Source organism: Arachis hypogaea, chromosome 4, assembly GCF_003086295.3.
Source record: "Arachis hypogaea cultivar Tifrunner chromosome 4, arahy.Tifrunner.gnm2.J5K5, whole genome shotgun sequence".
Taxonomy (NCBI): domain Eukaryota; kingdom Viridiplantae; phylum Streptophyta; class Magnoliopsida; order Fabales; family Fabaceae; genus Arachis; species Arachis hypogaea.
Genome location: NC_092039.1, coordinates 110,518,076 through 110,541,147, shown reverse-complemented (window position 1 = coordinate 110,541,147; position 23,072 = coordinate 110,518,076). Strand labels below are relative to the sequence as shown.

The following is a 23,072-nucleotide window of genomic DNA, read 5'->3' as shown; positions in this document are numbered from 1 at the left end:
AAGACTTAATTTTATTGGCATAACTATATATAATTGGATGCAAATTCAAAATTTATTTACACTAATAATACTTCAAAATTAAATTCAATATTAAAAACTTGTAAATGTATTTTTCTTAAAATTATAACAAGTGTTTTGTAGAGATTAAACCTTTTTAAACTAGACTAATGCGTTTAAAATGGTCTCAAGCATAAAGTTGACACAAAGAACGGTATCAACCCAATAATTGTCATATGTATGAACTTTGAATTCCATCGTAACCGCTTTGTACAAATGTCTCCAATAATTAACAGTATTATATGCATATTCCCAAAAGAGAACATTCAAAGCTGCAAATAACAGGGAAAGAAGCAAGGCTGTAAATTTGATTTTTGAAGGGACACATTTTATGCTCTAATAATGCGTGTAACTGTGATTGAGTAATTGGCATAGTTAAATGCCATAAATCCACCGTTTATTTGTCTTTGCCCATTTCAAAAAGCCGAATACCAAGAAAGCATATTCACACACACACACACACAAGGAGAGGCACTCCCCTGTTGCCAAAATCTTGGCATATCACTCGGTCTCTTTTTAAGTGCAAAGTCTTATGTCCAATACCAACACTAATACTTGATTACATTATGAGTTTTTTATGTGTTTATATAATTATATAATTTATATTTTATTTAGTCATGGTATATATTTTTCTTAGATGATGTAGCGTGTAAATATGAATGTGTATATACTATGTATATAGTATATAATATGGGATTATATAAGACTCATCCTTAAAGAGTGTTATACTATTAACATTTAAAGTTAGATTAGAATTTAAGATTTAAATTTTATAATATTTTATTATTTTGTTTTTTTTTTTATTTCTAATAACATTTTTTTTGAAACCCATTAATATTAGCTGGTATGAAATAAAATAAGAAAGAGTATAGATAGACAATAAGTTTAGTGAACAATGCTACGGTAACCTCTCTTCTTCACTTGTGATTTCTGTGATTTCCATAGAGGTGTAGTGTGTTTTTTACTTTATTGGACCAATTTTAAATCTATTGTTCACATTATTTATGGAAGTTATTGTTTACCTAACAAAATCGATAAAATAATGTTGAACGATGATAGTAATATAATGCAAAAGTGGGAAACAAAAGCAGCCAAAAAGCAAAAGATGGGTCTGAGAATAAGACCATAGGCTGACTACACCAAACATCTCATGTTTTGATGAAAACGAAAAGAGAGAAAGAAAAGCATCATTATGTGTTCCTTCCTGTCATGTCATGGCAATTTGTGAAATGTGTTGTGAATAAGAATTGAATGCTATATTTGGTGTAACTGTGTGAGTGTGAGAGAAGAGCACTCTTTCTTTTTTGTTGGGAGAGAGCGTTATAGTTCCAAAATATTCCTCAACAAAACAATCTTAGCCGTACACATTATTCCTTAGTTTAATTTCACTCTCAACAAAGCTTTTTCTTTTTGTGTTGCTATTTCTGAAACATTTTCACAACTGAGGTAGTAGAAGGAGGAGGAAGAAAATTAGAAAAAGGAAAGGAGAACTTAAAAAACAAAAATGGTTTCTGAGAATTCATCTCTCTCTTCTAAACGCTCTCCAGCCACTACTCCTAAGTTCTGCAACTCATTCACTACAAGGTACTTCTTCTAAACAAAAACGGTTTCTAGACTAAGCATATTATTTATATTAACCTTGAAGTGAAAACTAAATATCCAACATGAGTTTAAGAAGGATCTACATTCTCATGAAAATAATTCTAGTAAAATTGCATGCTTGATGATTTCAAAGAACTGTGCTTGATGGTTTGTTAGGATAGAAGGAATCAAAAGATGTACAAGATTTTTGAGATCATGTTCCCTTAATAAGATTTTGTGACAGATTGAAAGTAATTGTCATATTGTTCTTTTTAATTGCAGAATTTTTGCCGACGTTGCCGGTGACATTACAATTGTAGTTGATGGAGAATCATTTTTGCTGCACAAGGTAAAATCAGATTTTTTTTTTCCTGAGAAAATTCATAAGCATGTTCTCGTTGAAGTCACAATTGAAACTAAAATTAACCTGTTACTTTGTCTTGATTCATGAAGTTTCCCTTGATGACTCTAAGTGGCAAGATCCGAAAAATGGTTGCTGATGCCAAGGTTTCAACCGTTTCGAGCTTGGAACTCCTCAATTTCCCAGGGGGACACCAAACATTTGAACTAGCCATGAAGTTTTGCTATGGCATGAATTTTGAGATCACTACATTCAATGTTACGAGGCTACGTTGCGCTGCTGAGTACCTTGAAATGACAGAGGAATACAAAGACCAAAACCTCATCTCAAGAACAGAATCTTATCTGAAAGACATTGTTTTTCAAGATCTTCAGAAATCAGTGGAAGTTTTATCCACCTGTGAGATGTTACCACCACTAGTGGAGCAGATTGAAATTCCAAGAAGGTGTGTGGAATCCATAGCAATGAATGCATGCAAGGAGCAGCTAGCTTCCGGTTTATCTCGGCTAGAGTGCGATGGCGAGTCCAGAGAGCTAAAGGAGGATTGTGTCATTGCATGGTGGGTCGAGGATCTATCGGTCTTGCGCATCGATTTCTTCCAGCGAGTTATATGCGCCATGGGGAGAATGGGAGTTAGATCAGAGAGCATCATGGCTTCACTTATGCATTATGCTCAATCATCACTCAAGGGTATTGGTAAAAGCCAGTTCTTGAATCCTTCCAGGGCGAATTCGAGTCCAACAACAATGGAATTGGACCAGAGGACTATTGTGGAAACTCTTGTGAGTCTCATGCCAGCAGATAAAAACTCTTCAATTCCACTGACATTTATGTTTGGAATGTTGAAGATGGCTATCATTTTGGGTGCAGCAATTCCATGTAGGCTTGAACTTGAAAGGAGGATCTCATTGAGGTTGGAAACCGTTTTGCTCGACGACCTTCTCATACCGTCTCTGCAGAGTGGAGACTCCTTGTTTGATGTTGATACAGTTCACAGGTTGCTGGAGAATTTTTTGCAGCGGATTGAGGAGGAAGAAGCCGATGATTACGGATATGATTCCGATGGTTTCGGCTCAACTAGTAGCCATGGTTCTCTGCTAAAAGTAGGGCAGCTTATTGATGCTTATCTTGCAGAAATTGCAACCGATCCTTACTTAAGCATGCAGAAATTTGTTGGTTTGATTGAGATACTACCTGAGTATGCTCGTGTAATTGATGATGGCCTTTATAGAGCTGTGGATATTTATCTCAAGGTACATTTGTTTTGGACTCATAAATGATCTTCTTTCATATCTTCTCTCTCTAGATATTTGCACTCACATATTATCCAAATTATGCCTATTTTACATTACAATTTTCTTTTATTTATAATCGTAAAGAATATACCACTAGTATATTAATAGGAATTAACCGTGTCTATTAGTTCACTCTTTTGTCTATTAAATATGTATCTAAATAATGAATTTGTAATTACAAGACGAAAAATACCTTACATTATATCTAAGAAGTCTTAGGTTCAAATCCTAAAAATTATAAAATCTACTTTTATGTATATATATAAAGAAGGGAATTTTAAACCGAAACTTTTATATATTCCCATTATATATAGCAGATATAGTATATGTATCCCTACCCTATTATACCTTTGCAAAATTTTATGCAACATAGTTTAAATTTCATTCTCAACCAATCAACCATGCAGCATTGGTTATATTTGTTAAATTTTTTTTCTTTTGCATTTGGATAATATGACCTTTTCCTCCTTGTTCAGGCTCATCCAGCTCTAACAGAACAAGAATGCAAGAAGATTTGCAAGTTTATAGATTGTCAGAAACTGTCTCAAGAAGCATGCAACCATGCTGCACAGAATGATAGACTTCCACTGCAGATGGTGGTGCAAGTCCTGTACTGCGAGCAACTACGGTTGAAGAATGCAGTGTCAGGGAGTTCAGGAGATGGTCTATTGTCACAGAGAATAAGCAGTGGCATTCCAAGTGCTGCTATGTCCCCAAGAGATAACTACGCTTCTCTGCGAAGAGAGAACCGGGAGCTGAAGCTTGAGATTTCAAGGATGAGGGTGAGGCTAAGTGAGTTAGAGAAGGAGCAGATGTTCATGAAACACGGCATGATTGATAAAGCAGGAAATGGAAGAACATTCTTGACCTCCCTCTCCAAAGGGATAGGGAGAATTGGGATTTTCAGCAGTCAAGGTGGCAGAAAGTGCCAAAAATCAAGTAGGAAGTCTAGGGCTTCAGAGGGAAAAACTGGTAGAAGTAGGAAATATTCTGTCTCATAGATATTCTTCTTCTGCATAGTTGAGCCTTTTACAGCGTCATGTGCTCTAACCTTTCAGTTCAGGTGATCACAAAGTGTAAATAAGTTGGTCCCAAATTTTTCTCTGCCTTTGATAATTAGTCTTGGCAGTTGAACTTGAATGTCCTAACATTTTTTGTTCCTCCTCCTTCTTCTCACTAATAGCGCGTTTGTGCGTTGAGATTTTGAAGAGAATGAGAGGATAGAGGAACTTGATATAACTCCATTCTATCCTTCAAACCATTCTCTTCCCTTCCTTTCTCTCAACAGACAAACACACCTGAAGAGGATGTTTAGTTGTAAGTAAAAATGGAGTGGAATTTTCGAGGATGAACTCCATGTGCAATTTCACATATCAAATTCATCCATGAAAATTTTTACTCCAGTTTTACAAATATATCCTAAGTATGATTTCAGCTGCTAAACTAGTGTCCTACACAGATAAATCACCAAGAGGAAGCTTCATAATCCACCAAATTAAAAATGCAAGATGCTTAGAATGATCTGATCTTAGGATCATAGACTTACTCCTTAGATTGGCACACCATTGGTTTAAGATTTCAGACTACTAAAATTGCAACATGAGTACCAAGAAACCATGTACCTTCTAATGACATTCAACCTTGTCTCTCGTCAGTTGAATTTTTGGTTTTTCGATGAGTAATTTTTCCTTCATGAAAAATGCCCTGCTAACGTAATAATCGTAAGTAGAAGTTATCTACCTTGTAATGATAAGGTAATCAAGTAGCTCAACTAGTTAACCATTGATCAACTGTCATTAGCCACTTCCCTTCGAGTCCAATATAAGTGTGAGCTATTCCAATTCAACCATTTCCCAACATTCAGCCAAAAAAAAAAAAAAAAACTCCCAACATCACTTCGATAAAATTGGATTTGTTAAAAAGTAATGATGATAGTGTATTGGAGGAAAGCTGCTCCATTCCTTGGGCACACTTGCAGATAGTTTTTCAGAATCACAACACTTGGTTCAAAAGAAATAATAACACGAACATTTAACTTTTTCTTGTAGGCAAAAATTGTTATGTGGTAAGGAAGTAAAATCATACAATATCCTAAGGCGATGACTGATGACTCATGACAATTGGTATAATACATGCAAATTTGATAAATTATTACAAGACAAAAAAATAACTATTCAAGCAGACAAATTACCCCTATGATACAAGTTTTCCAGCTAGGATTCCACCAAATATGATAGCTCCAAACCACTTGTTTGAATTAAATCTGGATGCGAACGAAAGGTACAAAAGTCAGTTCATTAAGTTCAACATTGAGAGGTTAGAAGTGTAGAACTAAACGTTTTACGGTAAACTAATGAACAGGTGGATGCATCATAAGTTTCTGAAACCATCAATATAACATTGAAAGAGTAACCAATAGAGAAATTAAATAATCACTGAATTTTGGGGGATTTCTATCTGCCTAGGTCTGAGGGCATATAAATATATCATCAAGTGCTTGCAGTAAAGCCATATGAATTACTAGTCTTTGGAAAATGAAAATGAAATTTAATGCATGGATTTATGCAACAATCCCTTTTCTGGGTGAACTTTAAATAAAAACTTCCAAAACATACTTGCTATTGCAATCAGCACGTGATGAGAGGTCAACTATCCATATTTGCCAGCCTAGTTGTCCAGATGCAGCTGCCAGAAATGCATAATATGGCCATCCTGGTCCACAAATATGAATCAGAAGGTTGAACAGGAAACAACCATTGGAATCCAAATATAGTCCTAAAAACTCGAAACAGAGAGAACATAAAGTGGGTCATAACTAATAAGACATACCTATTTCAGCATTATAGCCACTGAGAGCAAGACCACCAAGGCATGCAATCCCAAACCCAGTAATCCACTCCTTTGTAAAATCACCAAAGCGCAAAGCCGTTGACTTAACTCCCACTTTTAGGTCATCTTCTTTATCCTGAATGCAAGGTTATAAATATACGCAGAGACCAAGAACTTTGATTACAATGCTTTAATCATGTAATTTGTATTGGAGGGTAGCAAGTACTCTATCATTTTATGGTTTGTTTCATAACACACTGAACTATTGGAGTCAAGATAATCACCCCACACCGGGATATATCATGCAGCAATTAAACAGCAAGACACAGGAAAAAAATCTTCAGGAAGTAATGTTGTTTTCACCTGGTGAGCATAGATTGTATCATAAACAAGTGTCCAAAAAACTCCAGAGGCATAAAGTGGCAGCACTATTGTTGGATCTAGACTTCCTCTAATTGCTGCCCATCCTAACAAAGCGCCCCAATTAAAGGTCAACCCGAGATAGGCTTGAGGCTAACAAAAAATTTACGAGTGCCATATAAAGCATAATGAGATTGTATGTCAAAGATAACAATAAAATCTGTCAGAAGAGACTAAAATTGAGGAAATTCAATACCCAAAATGTAAACCTCTTCATAAGGGGATAAGAGAAGACAAGCAACAAGGATGAGGCACCCAGAACACGGCTGCAAAAAGATCACAAACCACAAACATTCAATATTTTGGCAATACTCAAATTTTCATACTTGATGTAGTCATGTAGATGTAATATTGATTACAGACTTGGCTATTCAAAGTTAACACTAACCTATAATTATTCAATTGCAGAAGAATCCCAAGACCCAAAGTTAACTGAAAACCAAGAAAACAAAGTCCCTGAAATGGCGTTAAAAGACCACTTGCCACAGGTCTTGACTTTGTACGTTCTACCTGCATCATACAATTATGTATAGTATCATTCATAATATCGAATCTAATATCAGCTATGTTGAACCCAAAAAAAATAAAAAATGCTCAATGAGTTCTGTAAAATGGCCAAGGTAGGTATGACATCAAATAAGATCACATGTTCGATACTCATATTAAAACAAAATCAGAAATGTGATGCCATAGCAATAAAATCGAAGGGATGTTGCATGCAAGTAAATTGATAGATTTATATTTTGAATCATATTTGAAACAGGGTAGGGACAGTGAAAACGAACCAGAAAAAGTAAAAAAAAAAAAAAAAAAAAAACCTTCAAATGCAAATTACATGAACTTACAGGCCATGTGAAATACCAAAGCACTAGACTTGGCATGACTTAGCTTTCAGATTATTTTTTTAACTTAATTCAAATATATAAGTTAAACATTCACACTATGCTAATAACATGCACTTGTAAAAAATAATTTACAACATGAAATAACAATTTCAGTATCTCTCACTACATAAAAATACAAAAGATAAAAGCTTTCTATTTACTTTTGTATCAATGTCGCGATCAAGGAGGTCATTAATAGTACACCCAGCACCCCTCAAAAGCAAAGCCCCACATCCAAACAATGCCAACATTTTAAAATCAGGCAGCTGTCCTGGAGTTGCAGCCAACGTAATTGACCTAAGGCATTGATAATTAGAAACGTAAATAAATGAGTTAGTAAATAAATAAATAAATAGAAGAAGAATGAATTTAGAAAGTGGAGTGCAGAAAAGAGAGAGAAACAACTTCAAAGCATAATGTAATATAGAAAAGGCAACACCTCTCGCTGGACCACAAAAAACCTATATTTTCAATTCATATTATTTTCTGCAACATGAATAGTAGGCTTTGTTAAAGTTGTATGGGAAGCACTTTGCAGAAAATACTAAGAAAAGGTAAAACAAAATAACATGTATTATGTGAGAAGATATACATAAAGTTCTACGATCCATGCTATAAAGATTCATAGTTGACTGCATAACACAACCCTTGGGTACATCCATACGTATGTATGCAGATGCAGTACAAAAGATTCAAGGGGCGCAGCTTGGACTGGTTTTAGGATAGAAATAAAGCACAACAAAGGCAAGGTTTTTGTTGTGGATATGTATGGTATGGATGGTGCTTAACTACTTATAGTACTAACGATAAACAAATAACTTTAACTTATCTAATCTTGTGGACTTAAATAAGAAGATAAAGAATACTAATTTAGACTCAGCAACCAGGTTACCACAAATTAAGTTGTACGAATAAAATTACAAATCAATAGAATGATCATTTCTTTTAAAATTTCTTCATTCATTACTATTTCAAAGAGTGTAACATATATATTTCCAATTAACAATCAAATTCATATTATAAAATTACTGAACTGTCATTGCTTGTCGACAACAAGGCATATACCCATAAGCCAAGTAAATAGAAGACTTACCACATACAAGGCCATAGAAGCAACCATGTCCCAATGGGCTTATCTAGGCGAGCAAGCTGTGCATAGGGCTGAACCTGCTTAGGCAAGTATAAATCAATCCAAGAGATATTTGCTTTACCCACATTACCACTTTGATTCTTATTTCCCTCAGATCCCTCTTTTAAACTCGAAGGTGATGTAGAGATGTGCTGAACAAACTGAAAATTTGAGAGAGATCGAACAGTTTTAAAAGATTCAAATTCAGAATCCTGATGGTGGTATTGCCCAAATGGACCGAGTGAAGGATAGAAGTTGCGGTTTATGCTTATAGATGGTTCAGTGGAGATTAAAGGATTGAAGACGGAAGGGGAAGGATATTGTATTGAGAGGCCTGAAGAAGGGAAAGAATATTTGAGAAACCTACGTGAAGCACGAGAGATCAAAGTTGATGCCATATTTTTATCAAAATCAAACAAGTTAGAGGGATAGTCTCTTTGTTGCTACTCGTTTCAAAAACTTGTAAGCATTCAGTTGGAGGATGAGCAACAAAAGTTCATGGTTATATTAAATTTTTAGACCCACATCTTGAACGTATATTAAGTAAACAAAGCTTATCCAACACTTCGATATCACTCTTCATGTACGGATGAGCTTTCATTCAGAAATCATTGAACTTACAAAATCCTGAAAACAAAAATAATAGAGCTTCAAGAACATTTTCCAAATTCTTCAATAATAAAAGAATGCACAAAACTAAACTAACTACCACTATAAGGATTCAAAAATTTTAACATGACATTTTAATAATTTCTTCATCAACTAAATTATAGACTGCCACATGGAGTCATTTGCTTCAAAATAAGATAACATTCAAACATAAGGATGTAAGTTGGGTCTAAATAACCAAATGATGGGAAAACATTACGTTTCAGTTACTAAAACACTGTCCAATATGCAAGTTAATGTTCATGTGATGTTTGATTGCATCTCTAGGATATCAATATTATAAGTGGAAAAGATTGATCTTCTCCAAAATAAACTATGTGTGGTGTTAAAAAAATGAAAATGAAGAAAAGGGACAATCTAAGGGTATGATTGTTTGTGGAAACATGTTCTGTTTCCATTCTCTCTACTCAATTCTAAATAATCGTTTTATTTTTTCATTTCTTGAAAACATATTTCTTTTTTCTCATACAAAAGAACACATGTAGGTGACAGAGCCAGAGCATGAAATGAAACAGAGTCCAGAGATCAAAGACCTACATTTTCTTATATATATATATAACCAATAAGCTCACAATAATTCAAATCTATTTAATTACTAATTTTATATATACATATGAACAAATAAAATAAAATAAAATAAAATAGAAAAGCAGCATATTTTCTAGCACTCACTAAGAACTTTGATCAAACATGTGGCACGCATCACTAACAGTGTAGCTACAAATTCAAACACGGCATCCTATCTAACAACCCATTCAGTATATTCAAAAATATTTCTACCATATTCAAAACAAGAAAAAACAAGAAGAAGAAATTGTGAATGCTGGTATATTTGACCTGGGAATATGAATTGAAGGCTCTTCTTTGTTGTAGAGGAAGAGAGAGAGAAGAAAGGTTATTGAAGTTCATGGGCATGGGAACAAAGGACTTGAGTATTGTGATAGCATCTGCCACCGTCATTCCGAGGAGGAAACACCACACAACATGCTTGCAAACTCGGAAGCCATTGCCAACTGCCAAGTAGAGAAAAGGAACTCCAATAATAATAATAATAATAATAATAATAATTAATAACTCACACCCGTCACATTTTCTTTCTCTGGATGTTCACGTAATTACTATATGATCTCTAAACTATAATTTTTTAAAACAAAATTACAGTTTTACCATATTATCATACACAATTACCACTATAATACAACTAATTATATTCATGAGGAAAAAGACATAACTGATGATATAAAAAAGAACTTATATATTTATCAATTAAAATTAAATTAAATTATAATTCCAACATACTTTTTTTAAATCTCAAATCATGATTTGAACGTTAGACCTACATACTAAAAGAATAATTAAATTAAATTTTATGATTAGTGCTATATATAAATTTGGTTTATATTTTTTCCATATACAAACCCAAATCCAAAATCAAGTATTCACTGCCCAGAAAAGAATACCAATACTTCATAACCCACCCCATCCAATATTATACAAAAAAAAAGCCCAACACACTAATCATCATTAATAATTATAACATCCCAATAATCACCCAAAAAAAAATTATAACATCCCAATAATCACCAAAAAAAAATTATAACATCCCAATAACTAAATTAGGTTAGTATAGTGATTAGCTCACTAGCTCGCTTAAACAAGTGTCGAAAATTTTCACTTTATGCATACAGTAATCTATTGGTCAACAACAATTTTTTAAATAAAGCTCAACACTGTGATAGATTAATTTTTGATATGTTGGGTTGGAGAATAATGTGAGAAATAAAAAAAAATTTATAACATCGCAATTCCCTATAACCTAAATTAACGGATTTTTTATTTTTATAAATTAAATAAACGTAATAATTACTAAAATAAATAATTTTAAAAATATTTACCGAAATGAATATCTAATGAGATAAGAGAGGGATATGCGACACGTGTTTATCTTGTTTATAGTGTAAACGAGATATGTGTATTTTTTTAAAAAAAATGAAAATAATAAAAAATATTAATAATATTGTTCATACCCTGGCCCAATAATACAGGCCCAGGTCCAAAAGAAAGGCTTAGTCCAGAGGATTGGGCCTTACTACGCACCGACCTGGTGTCAAGAAGTCGGTGTTGACTACGATTTGTCCTAAAGAAGTCGGGCACGAGATTAGCTGGCAGATAAACACTCATTCAAATGAGTAACCGCCCCTAAAATCTCTCTAACCGCTTCATCAAGCCATATCTTAACCTCCCTAAGATAATGGGATGGTTAACACCCCAAAGATATGGCACTACTCCAACGGTGGTTATTGGCTCACCACTATAAATACACTGACACCCCTCAGGTATCTCTAAGCCCAATACTCTCTAGACCTGCTCACACCCTTGCTAACTTAGGCATCGGAGTGTCTTTGCAGGTACCACCCCCATCTCTTCGTACAAACAAGTCGGACGGAGTCTCCCGAGTTGCACACTCATCCGGAATCCTCCTCCTTCACACATTTGGGCCAACCAACGTCATCTAAACCATCCATCTCCGGTTACCCACCGTAACATTGGCGCCGTTGCCGGGGACCCGAGAGATCATCCATCGATGGCGGACAGGTCCCACGAAGAAGGTCATGTGGAGACCGATTCTGAGCAAGAGAATCTGGACACAGGCAATAACGATATGGACCTCACCCTCCACCAGGAAATTGATAATCAGCACAGAGAAGGCACCTCCGGAGTAAAGAACCCGAAGGTAAACTCCTCAGAAGGGCGCGAGTCAGAAAAAGAAGGACCATCCCATGTAACTGAACTCATGGGATTAGTCCACAGCCGCCTGGAACAGTTAGAACAAGAGCGGGAGCGGCAAAAGGAAACTAAAAAGAGCCTAAAAGAGGAGATGGAATGACGAAAAGAGTTAGAAAGAAAACTCTTAAAGTTGGAATCCACCCTCAAAAGTCGCAACTCCCGTGACGAACAAGAAGAGCTGCCCTTAGGTGGGGAGGATCCTTTCAGCGAGGACATAATGAGAGCAAAAGTTCCGAGGAACTTTAAAAGCCCTGATATGGACCTCTACGATGGAACCTCGGATCCAAAGCATCACCTGAGCAACTTCAAAAGCCGGATGTACCTAGCCGATGCTTCCGACGCTACGCGATGCAAAGCCTTCCCGACCACTCTATCGAAAGCAGCGATGAAGTGGTTCGATAGCCTCCCTCCGAGGTCGGCTACTAGTTTTGAAGACCTCTCAAGGAAGTTTTTGATGAGGTTCTCAATCCAGAAGGACAAAGTGAAACATGCACCGAGCCTCCTGGGAATAAAACAGGAGGTCGGAGAATCTTTACGAGCCTATATGGAAAGGTTCAACAAAGCATGTTTGGAGATTCAAGACCTACCCACAGAGGCAGTCATAATGGGGTTAGTCAATGGACTCAGAGAAGGTCCCTTCTCGCAGTCCATATCTAAAAGACACCCCGTTTCTCTAAGTGATGTACAGGAAAGAGCTGAAAAGTACATCAATATGGAGGAAAACGCCAAATTAAGAGACCTGAGTTGGCGACCTGGGCCCCCTCCCTCAACGAAAGAAAAGGAGAGGGAAACCAAGAAAAAGGAAGAACTCGGTCTCGAAAGGCCAAGAAAATATCACTCTTATACTCCCCTGAAAGTTTCTATAGTGGATGTATACAGAGAGATTTGTAACACTGAGAGATTGCCACCCCCCAGACCCATTAAAAATAAAAAAGGGGGGAGCCGCAGCGATTACTGCGAGTACTATAAAATATATGGTCACTCCACAAACGACTGTTACGATCTTAAAAATGTGATAGAAAAGCTGGCTAGAGAAGGTCGGCTTGATAGATATCTCATAGAAAGGTCGGACGGTCATGGAAAGAGAAAGCGAGACGATATGGATAGAAGAGACCCACCACCGCAGACACCTGAGAGACATATCCATATGATCTCAGGAGGGTTTGCGGGAGGGGGACTTACCAAATCCTCTCGCAAAAGACATCTCAAAAGAGTCTACCAGGTCGGGGAAGAGTCACCCGACCTCCCCACCATTTCATTCACAAAAGAAGATGGGCAAGGAATAATCCCTGGACATGATGATCCAGTAGTAATAACTATGATCCTAGCAAATGCCCATCTCCACAGAACCCTAGTAGACCAAGGAAGCTCGGCGGACATTCTTTTTAAGCCCGCTTTCGACAAGCTAGGGTTAGATGAGAAAGAATTAAGAGCCTACCCCGACACCCTATATGGATTAGGGGACACGCCAATAAAACCACTAGGATTTTTGCCCCTTCACACCACTTTTGGAAAAGGGGAAAATCAAAGACCCTGAGTATAGACTTCATAGTCATTGATGTGGGGTCAGCATATAATGCTTTAATCGGCAGAGCTACCCTTAATCGGCTCGGAGCAGTGGTATCCACTCCCCACCTTTGCATGAAATTCCCGACCTCGGCGGGAATAGCGACGGTAAGGGGAGACCAAAAATTGGCGAGGAAATGCTACAATGAAAGCCTAAATTTGAGAGGAAGGGGTAGAGAAGTTCACACAATAGAACTCGGTGGCGCAAGGGCCAGAGAAGAGCTGCGACCACAACTGAGTGGAAAAACCGAGGAGATACAGGTCGGTAAAGAGGAAGGGAAAAATACTCATATAGGAGCCAACCTGGGGGAAACCCTAAAACAAAAATTGACCGAACTCCTAAGAGATAATTCCGACCTCTTCGCCTGGAAGGCCTCTGACATGCCAGGGATAGACCCGGAACTCATGTCCCACAAGCTCTCGGTTTATCCAGGATCCCGACCTGTACAACAAAGAAGACGCAAACTCGGTCCAGAACGAGCCCTAATAGTAGAAGAGCAAGTGCAGGCGCTCCTGGAAGCTGGCTTCATCAGAGAAGTCAAGTACCCAACATGGCTAGCCAACGTAGTGCTAGTCAAAAAACAGAATGGCAAATGGAGAATGTGTGTCGACTATACCGACTTAAATAAGGCATGTCCCAAGGACCCTTATCCCCTACCAAGTATTGATACCCTAGTGGACTCCATCTCGGGGTACCAATACTTATCATTCATGGACGCCTACTCGGGATATAATCAAATCCCGATGTACGAGCAAGACCAGGAGAAAACATCATTCATCACACCCAGAGCTAATTTCTGCTACGTGGTCATGCCATTCGGATTGAAGAATGCAGGAGCCACATATCAAAGGTTGATGAATAAAGTGTTTTCCCCTCACCTAGGGACCCTAATGGAAGTATACGTCGACGACATGCTGGTAAAAACCAAGAAGGAAGTCGACCTCTTGTCAGACCTCTCACAAGTCTTTGACACCATAAGGCTGCACGAGATGAGACTAAATCCCGCAAAGTGCTCCTTCGCGATGGAGGCAGGGAAGTTTCTAGGGTTTATGCTAACACAAAGAGGGATCGAAGCCAATCCCGATAAGTGTAGAGCCATCCTAGAAATGAAAAGTCCGACTTGTGTGAGAGAAGTCCAGCAGCTCAATGGCCGACTTGCAGCCCTCTCCAGATTTTTGGCAGGATCGGCACTAAAATCCCTTCCTCTGTTCTCCTTATTGAGAAAGGGATGTCAGTTTGAATGGACTTCAGAATGCGAGGAGGCGTTCCAAGAGTTCAAAAAGTTTTTAAGCCAACCTCCTATTCTGACTCGACCAGCACCTGGAAAAGACCTCGTCCTGTACTTATCCGTAGCGGACAAAGCTGTTTCATCAGCCCTAATAAAAGAAGACGAGGTCGGACAACATCCAGTTTATTTCATCAGTAAAGTTCTACAGGGCCCTGAGCTAAGGTACCACAAACTAGAGAAGTTTGCTTACTCCTTAGTAATAGCCTCACGAAGGCTACGACCTTACTTTTAGGCTCACACAATAAGAGTCCGTACGAACCAACCCATGAAGCAAATCCTTTAAAAGACGGATGTTGCAGGGAGAATGGTTCAATGGGCAATAGAGCTCTCCGAGTTCGACTTAAGATATGAAACTCGGACAGCAATTAAAGCCCAGTGCCTCGCTGACTTCGTTGTAGAATACGCAGGGGATCAGGAGGAAAAACTGACTACATGGGAACTCTATGTAGACGGATCCTCCAATAAAACAGGAAGCGGCGCAGGCATAATATTGGTAGATGAAAGAGGAACCCAGATAGAGGTTTCCCTAAAATTTGAATTCCTAGCTTCAAATAATCAGGCAGAATATGAAGCCTTAATTGCCGGATTGAAATTGGCAGAAGAAGTCGGTGCTACAAAGGTGATGATATACAGCGACTCACAAGTAGTGACCTCCCAGATAAGTGGAGAGTATCAGGCAAAGGACCCAAATATGAAGAGGTACTTGGACAAAACTCTGGAGCACCTTGGGCATTTTGCAGAAACCGAGGTTAAACACATAACTCGGGATTTAAATAGCAGAGCAGACGCCCTTTCCAAGTTAGCAAGTACCAAACCAGGAGGGAGCAACAGAAGCCTGATACAAGAAACCCTCCAGGAACCCTCAGTAGCAAAAATAGAAGACAAACAAGAAGTACTCGAGGTAGTCGGTTTGGACCTCGGATGGATGAACCCCTTAGTCGAATACATGAAATTCGACATCCTCCCTAAAGAGGAGAAAGAGGCAAAAAAGATCCGAAGGGAAGCACAACACTACACCTTGGTGAGAAATATCCTTTATAGAAGGGGGATATCGACGCCATTGTTAAAGTGTGTACCGACCTCAAGAACCCCCGAGGTACTGGAGGAAGTACATAGTGGGATCTGCGGAAACCATCTCGGAGCAAGGTCACTAGCTAGAAAAATAATCCGAGCTGGATTCTACTGGCCGACCTTGCAGAAAGATGCCACAAAATTTGTGAAAAAGTGTCAACCATGTCAGATGCATGCAAATTTCCACGTGGCTCTACCAGAAGAGCTCATCAGTATCACTTCTCCATGGCCTTTCGCAAAATGGGGAATGGATTTGTTAGGTCATTTTCCCCAAGCGCCAGGACAAGTCAAATACCTGATCGTGGGAATAGATTACTTCACAAAGTGGATAGAAGCAGAACCATTGGCCACCATCACCGCTCAAAGAAGTCGCAGGTTCCTCTACAAAAATATCATCACAAGATATGGGATACCTTACTCCATTACTACAGATAATGGAACCCAATTCACCGACGCTACCTTCAGAAGCTTAGTAGCCAGTATGAAAATCAAACATCAGTTCACCTCGGTGGAGCACCCACAAGCCAATGGGCAAGCCGAGGCAGCCAACAAAGTCATACTGGCAGGACTAAAGAGAAGATTGCAAGAAGCAAAAGGAGCTTGGGCTGAAGAGCTCCCTCAAGTGCTATGGGCTTCCAGGACAACCCCCCAATCCGCCACGGGAGAAACACCTTTCCGACTAGTTTATGGCATAGAAGCCATGATACCAATAGAAATCAATGAGCAAAGCCCAAGGGTAACTCTCCATGACGAGGTCGAAAACATACGGGGACATAAAGAGGAGCTCGACTTGCTCCCCGAAGTCCGAGACGATGCCCAGATAAGAGAAGCAGCATTGAAACAAAGGATGACTACAAGGTACAACAAAAAAGTCATTCGAAGAACATTTGCCCTGGATGACTTGGTCTTAATCAGAAACGACATTGGAGTCAACAAATCAGGAGAAGGAAAGCTCGCCGCAAATTGGAAGGGACCATACAAAGTCAATGAAGTTTTAGGAAAAGGTTATTATAAGGTAACCGACCTGAACGGCACTGAGTTCCCAAGGTCGTGGCATGCTTGTAATATGAAAAGGTACTACAGTTAAAAGCGAACTCTACTCCCTGATGTACTCTTTTCCCAACTTCATGATTTTTTCCCAAAATTAAAGGGTTCTTTCTGGAGAAGGGTTTTTAACGAGGCATCATAGTAGAGGCTAAGGGAAAATAGGCTATTAAAACCCTTAGTAGCAAGAAGGTACCTCCCCAATTAATAAAGATCTTTTTTTTCATCTATAATATCTCTTATAAGCTCCTTTCTATTTTTCTAAGTCTTTCTACGAAACGCGCCGACTTAAGCTCGACAAAACGTGAAAATCCCATGAACCGACCTAGATGGTCGTCAGGATAAAACGACGAGGTACAAGTCGGCGTAAAGAGGTTATATAAGCCGATCGTAAACAACTCAGAAACAACTCGACTCATAAGTCGAAACAAAACTCCGAGTAGAAAAGCTCGAAAACACTTCGACTCAGAAGTCGGAGTGAAAAACCGAGCAGAAGAAAAACGCATCGCAAAAATAACTTAAGTCATAAAAACTCAATAAAACATGATTGGGCGTAAGGAATAACAAAAAAGAGATTAAAAAACCTAGGAAAAAGTTTAAAGGCTGCCTAAAAGTCCTTAAACAAAAAGGCTCGGAAACACAGACGAGCCAATGGGAAAGGTTTTCGGAAAAAGATCAAGGGGACTTTGAAAAATCAAAATCAGAAAAGCATGCACGCATAGGGTAACTTAAACCCTTATCCAAAAAGGGTATTTATTTTGTTAATTTAAAAAACCCTTATTCAAAAAAGGGCACTTGCTAAAATATTTTGTTTACGGCCTTAAAAGGCCAAAAGAAATTGTTCAAACGTCACCAAACAGCATATAAAGAGTTTAAAAAAGGGGGGACTCACAGGCCGAGCCCCCATATAGCCATAAAAAATTATTTCTGCAGAGGAGTAGACGGATCACCACTACCAGAATCAGGAGGAGCGCCACCAGGACCGGGAAGAGAGGCATCCACAGGAGATGAAGAGGAAGTCGGAGGAACAACTGAAGAACTCGAGGCGTCCTTGGAGCGAGGAGGGGACTCGATAATCCTCTGCCCCCGAGTCTTCAATTCTGACTCGGAAACGATTACGGGGGCAGGAGGATCCACAATAGCACCATCAATAACAACTTTATCAGGATGTAAAGGAGAAAGATCCATGTCGGGAGCAATAACTCTGACTTGCTCCAGGAAAATCCTCCAAGACTCCTCGGCACCATCAGCGATAGAGTCCTCCAACTCGGCATACGCATTTCGAGAGTTCAGCAAATCCTTCTTCACAGACACAAGATCTTGAAATAAACTCTGATAACTCTCCTGTGTTGTCTTCCTCAAACTCGCCTCCATGTTGCATTGGGCCCGCAACTTGCTCTCCTTCTCCCGAAGGCTATCTCTCTCCGCCCTCAGCTTAGCTACCTCCTCTTTCAACTCCCTCTCATGGTCCTGGTAAGAAAGAAGCCTCCCCTCCAGCTCCTCAACCTTCGAGGTTAACCCCAAAGAGCTGAGAGGAGTCTTCTCAAAAATATCAGCTTGCCACAAACACCCGCCGCCCTAAAACTCTCCTCAGCCAGAATGGTGAGGTGGTTTCGAACAGAAACATCATCCATACTTATATGAGGATAGATGTTCTTTCGGACGAATGCAAGAGCATCCGCCTTAACCCCACCATCAAAAGAAGAGCCAGACTCTAAAGTCTTGCGCTTTTTCTTCTCTGGCTCAGGAAGAAGTCGGGCGGAGGGGAGTGGCCGAGATAAGGTTGAAGAAGAAATCACAATGGGCTGAGAGGGAGTCCCCACGTTCTGAGGGGGAGGAGGAGGAGGAGGAAGAGAGATGATTGTCCTGGCACCACCAGCCCTGGCCCGGGACTTTGCTTTAGCCTCCTGAACTCTCTGTTAGGAGTCCTGAGCATTCTTCCTTGCCATGTATGCAAAAGAAATAATTAGCAAAAGTTACAAGTCGGTAAACCTCAAGTCGGCAGAAACAAGTCGGAAATAGGAAATGCATATACTACCTAGTTGCGACCGAACAAAGGTCGGCGATCCCTGGAGGAATTTCCTAGTGTCCAAGTATGGGGCCCTCCCCCATACTTCTCGGAAAAACCCCACAATGGCCGCCTCCACCTCGTCTAGGTCGTTTAGACCGTACTTTTCACAAGGGGAGGCCTCCAACCAATAGAGGGGAAAGCGAGGGGAAGAATTCTCATCCAGGAAAAAGGGGTGGTGACCCTCTACGGCTTGCACTTTGAAAAAATAATTTTTGAAGTCATGGAAGGATTCATCAAAAAGGGTGAAAATTCTCTGACCTTGTATGGCTCGGAAAGACACCCATTGCTGCTTGTTATTTAGCCCACTAAAGGGCTTAGTCATGTGAAAAAGAAAGAAGAAAATCCTCAAAGAGGTCGGAAAGTCCAAAGCGTGACTAATAAATTGATAAATTTTCAAAAAACCCCAAGAATTGGGGTGAAGTTGGGTAGGGGCAACTCGACAGTGGTGCAAAACAGATATTTCAAAATCCGAAAAAGGAAGAAAAACACCCAAACGGGTGATCATACATTCATACATAAAGAAAAAATGAGGGGCCGCCTCATTGGCCCTCCCAAAACAAACCCGGTCTTCCGGACCCGGGATTACCAACTCATATTTTGGCTCGTCCTCCTCCGAAGTACAAATCCTGTGGTGAGTACGAAGATGAGTAATAAACTCAGCGTCGACCAAGGGTTCCTCCCCTAGGACTGTGACATCAACCCACTGAGAAAGAACATCTACAGAAGCTATTTCTTTTTTCTTATAAAAGGTGACAAAAACCTACAAAAGAAAAAAGAAAAGAAAAATAAAAAAACACGGTCTCTAAAGGGAGGAGATACGGAGCCAAAATTTACAGACCAACCTATCTACCCACAAAATAAAAGCATGCAAACACAAAGCATGTCATGAAAGAAGAAAAGCTAACCTTTATCCAAAAGTGAAGGTTGGAAGAAGCAGAAGTCTCCAAACGCAAGAATGCAGCACGAACGAAGAAAGAAGAAATTTGAAAGATTGCAGAAATGGAAAAATGAAAGAGAGGGAAAGTATTTATAAATATGCTAAGGGGCATAATGGTAAAAACAGAGCAGTCATTAATGAGAGTGCACCGTTACCAAAGCCATCAAGTGCATCCCTAACGGACACGACGCTTGAATAGACGTAACTGTCAGAAACAAAAAGTCGCGAAAATCACGTCGGTTTAAAAACCCGTGTTTCCTCCAAGAAAGTCGGCTACGAACCCGAGTTAAATACTTGAACCCAAGCCCTAAAGAGATCTTGGGCTCAAGTAGGGGCACTGTTCATACCCTGGCCCAATAATACAGGCCCAGGTCCAAAAGAAAGGCTTAGTCCAGAGGATTGGGCCTTACTACGCACCGACCTGGTGTCAAGAAGTCGGTGTTGACTACGATTTGTCCTAAAGAAGTCGGGCACGAGATTAGCTGGCAGATAAACACTCATTCAAATGAGTAACCGCCCCTAAAATCTCTCTAACCGCTTCATCAAGCCAAATCTTAACCTCCCTAAGATAATGGGACGGTTAACACCCCAAAGATATGGCACTACTCCAACGGTGGTTATTGGCTCACCACTATAAATACACTGACACCCCTCAGGTATCTCTAAGCCCAATACTCTCTAGACCTGCTCACACCCTTGCTAACTTAGGCATCGGAGTGTCTTTGCAGGTACCACCCCCATCTCTTCGTACAAACAAGTCGGACGGAGTCTCCCGAGTTGCACACTCATCCGGAATCCTCCTCCTTCACACATTTGGGCCAACCAACGTCATCTAAACCATCCATCTCCGGTTACCCACCGTAATAAATATCAATAATCTAAACTTTTGCCATGCAATTAGTACATAAAAAGGTTGGTAGAAAAGATTAAAATAAATATGTTTGATCAATTTTTGTCAATTTTAAATAATAGGGATTAACACGTTTACTTAAAAACCATTAAACTGCCCACTATTAATACGGTTACCTCTCTTATCTCGTTTACGCATCCAAAATTATCTCGTTTACAGTATAAACGAGATAAAAAAGAGATATTTATTTCAATAAATATTTTTAAAATTATTTATTTTTTGTAATTATTATATTTATTTAATTTATAAAAATAAAAAATCTCCTAAATTAACCGAGGAAAGAGGAACTGTGAACTTTCAGTCTCATCTGGGTATGTAGTACGCGGTAGACCCTTTCAGCATCCTATTAGTACACCTTACTTTGATCCAGACGCACCCTAAGTGATGATCCAGATGAGGCAGCAGCGGCCCAATGGTTTTCTACGAGGGACTTTGGACCTGAGACGAGGAGTTAGAGTATTTAGAGTATTTTTCTCACTTTTGCTGGTATGCTCAGAGGGAATAAGCATGTCATAGAGTTAAGCTAGCTTAGGTGCCCAGCTTTGGGTCCTTTTGGACAAGCCCGGCTCTGGGATATTATATGAGTAACTGAGGAATGCTATATCATAGTTTTCTACTTGTATGACTGAGCTACTCGTGTCATATTGTATATTATAGTGTGATGTTTTATATATTGCCTTCTACTATGCTATGAATGTGTGTGCTTATGTTTTCTTGTTATACTGTATGCATAATCTGCTTATGTTTTATATATTGCCTTCTATTATGCTATGAATGTGTATCCTCAACATGTTACATAGGCTAAGATATTAATGATATCAAATTATATATCTTACATTCAGCATGCAGGAATTATATGTGTTTATCCAAAATGCAAGCTTCTCTTGATGAGTAAGACCAGAAGCAAGCTTCCCAAGTAGAAACTTGAACAAGTTTATTATATTAGAAGAACATAACAACCAAGAAGAGCTAGTGAGTAGTAACCCTTTATATAACTTACTTTAATCTGTGGATCAGATTCACTGCATTTGTTGTTCGGTTGAGATCAACATTGGAGCCTTTAATCTCACACAGATTATTGTATGCACCAACATCTCTTCTTGTTTTGGAATCTGAATAGATACCATAAGGATCACTCAACTGAATGTGCCAATTCTCAAAAATATGCTACACAGACACTTGACAAGATCCTCTGAAACTCTGTTGGGTGTGCTATCAACTTCCGGTGCCTTGTCGTCCGACGAACTTAAGGAACTCTGCTCTTTCTTGATCTTCTAATCGCAACACAACAGAACAAACATAGTCATCAGTATCAACTATAATAGTGCTATCTAGATTTCTACTAAGACAACTAAAACCATCCCGTCAATAATTTCAAAGAAAAACAATTATATATGAACAATGTCTTTATACCACAACAATTAGTGACTGAATAGCCACAAATCAGCACAGAAGAAGGTGTAGGGAATGGCAGAGACGAACGCACCAGTAGGGATGAAGGATCAGAGCAGAAACAGCAAGGCAGACGCGAACCACAAGGGGAAAAACGGCGAGACAGATGCGATTAGGAGGCGCAACGGAGGGGATTTTAGCGGTGCGACGACAAGGAAGGCACTGGTGAGGGTTAGGGCACGGTGGCCTGAGCACGATCTCTCTCGGTCTCTTCCCTTTGTTCTTATTCTCTCCTCCATTCATCGTTCTCTCTATTCAGGGATGGCGTCGGCAACGACAGTGATTTCGCTCACTACTGCCGTCTTTTTCTTCTCCCGCTCTTTCATCTCCTTCGCTGCTTCTGTTATCTCCCCCTTTTTCTTTTTTCTTCAAGCTGTGAGTTAGAGTTTGTTTGTGCGAGTTTTTTAAGAAAAAAATTGTTTAGTTATCTTTATTTAAAAGATTTTATAGAGAAGTGAAAGTAATTTTATGTTTGGATATTTTATGTAAAATGATCTTTTTATTTATCAATTATGTTTGATATAACAATATAAAAGTATTTTTTTGTTTATTTATTACATGAAAAATATCTTTTTTAGGAAAAAAGATCTTTTAAAAAAGATGTAAACTACAGGTTTTCAAAAAAGATTTTTTTTTATTTTATTAGTATTTTTATTTTTACTATTAGAAATTTGCCAAATACGTTAAAAAGTAAATAAAGATCTTTTTTCATTGAAAAAA

At 38.8% G+C, this 23,072-nt stretch overlaps 2 protein-coding genes across 8 annotated transcripts; one reads left to right on the top strand and one right to left on the bottom strand.

Moving 5' to 3' along the window:
- The first annotated feature begins 1,177 nt into the window (after positions 1-1,177).
- Positions 1,178-4,738, top strand: LOC112797250 (BTB/POZ domain-containing protein At3g08570). Its single transcript, XM_025840085.3, has 4 exons — positions 1,178-1,641; positions 1,921-1,987; positions 2,092-3,252; positions 3,771-4,738. The coding sequence occupies exons 1-4, from the start codon at positions 1,562-1,564 to the stop codon at positions 4,293-4,295; spliced, it is 1,833 nt and encodes a 610-aa protein (XP_025695870.1). The 5' UTR covers positions 1,178-1,561; the 3' UTR covers positions 4,296-4,738.
- A 151-nt stretch (positions 4,739-4,889) lies between these two features.
- On the bottom strand, positions 4,890-22,747 carry LOC112797252 (4-hydroxybenzoate polyprenyltransferase, mitochondrial). Of its 7 annotated transcripts, none has more exons than XM_025840092.3 (12): positions 22,387-22,729; positions 21,901-22,174; positions 10,063-10,238; positions 8,521-9,183; positions 7,589-7,724; positions 6,932-7,053; positions 6,740-6,809; positions 6,487-6,636; positions 6,124-6,259; positions 5,910-6,006; positions 5,486-5,557; positions 4,890-4,998 (listed from the first exon to the last, which is right to left on the bottom strand). In XM_025840092.3, exons 4-11 carry the CDS (start codon positions 8,952-8,954, stop codon positions 5,488-5,490), a joined length of 1,215 nt encoding a protein of 404 aa, XP_025695877.1. In that variant the 5' UTR covers positions 8,955-9,183; positions 10,063-10,238; positions 21,901-22,174; positions 22,387-22,729; the 3' UTR covers positions 4,890-4,998; positions 5,486-5,487. The 7 variants fall into 7 exon arrangements, with proteins under 7 accessions (XP_025695877.1, XP_025695873.1, XP_072092056.1 ...); XM_025840088.3 differs by lacking the exon at positions 4,890-4,998 and adding an exon at positions 21,261-21,338 and having other exon boundaries at positions 5,314-5,557; XM_072235955.1 differs by lacking the exon at positions 4,890-4,998 and adding an exon at positions 21,261-21,338 and having other exon boundaries at positions 5,314-5,557; positions 21,901-22,171.
- Positions 22,748-23,072: the final 325 nt, after the last annotated feature.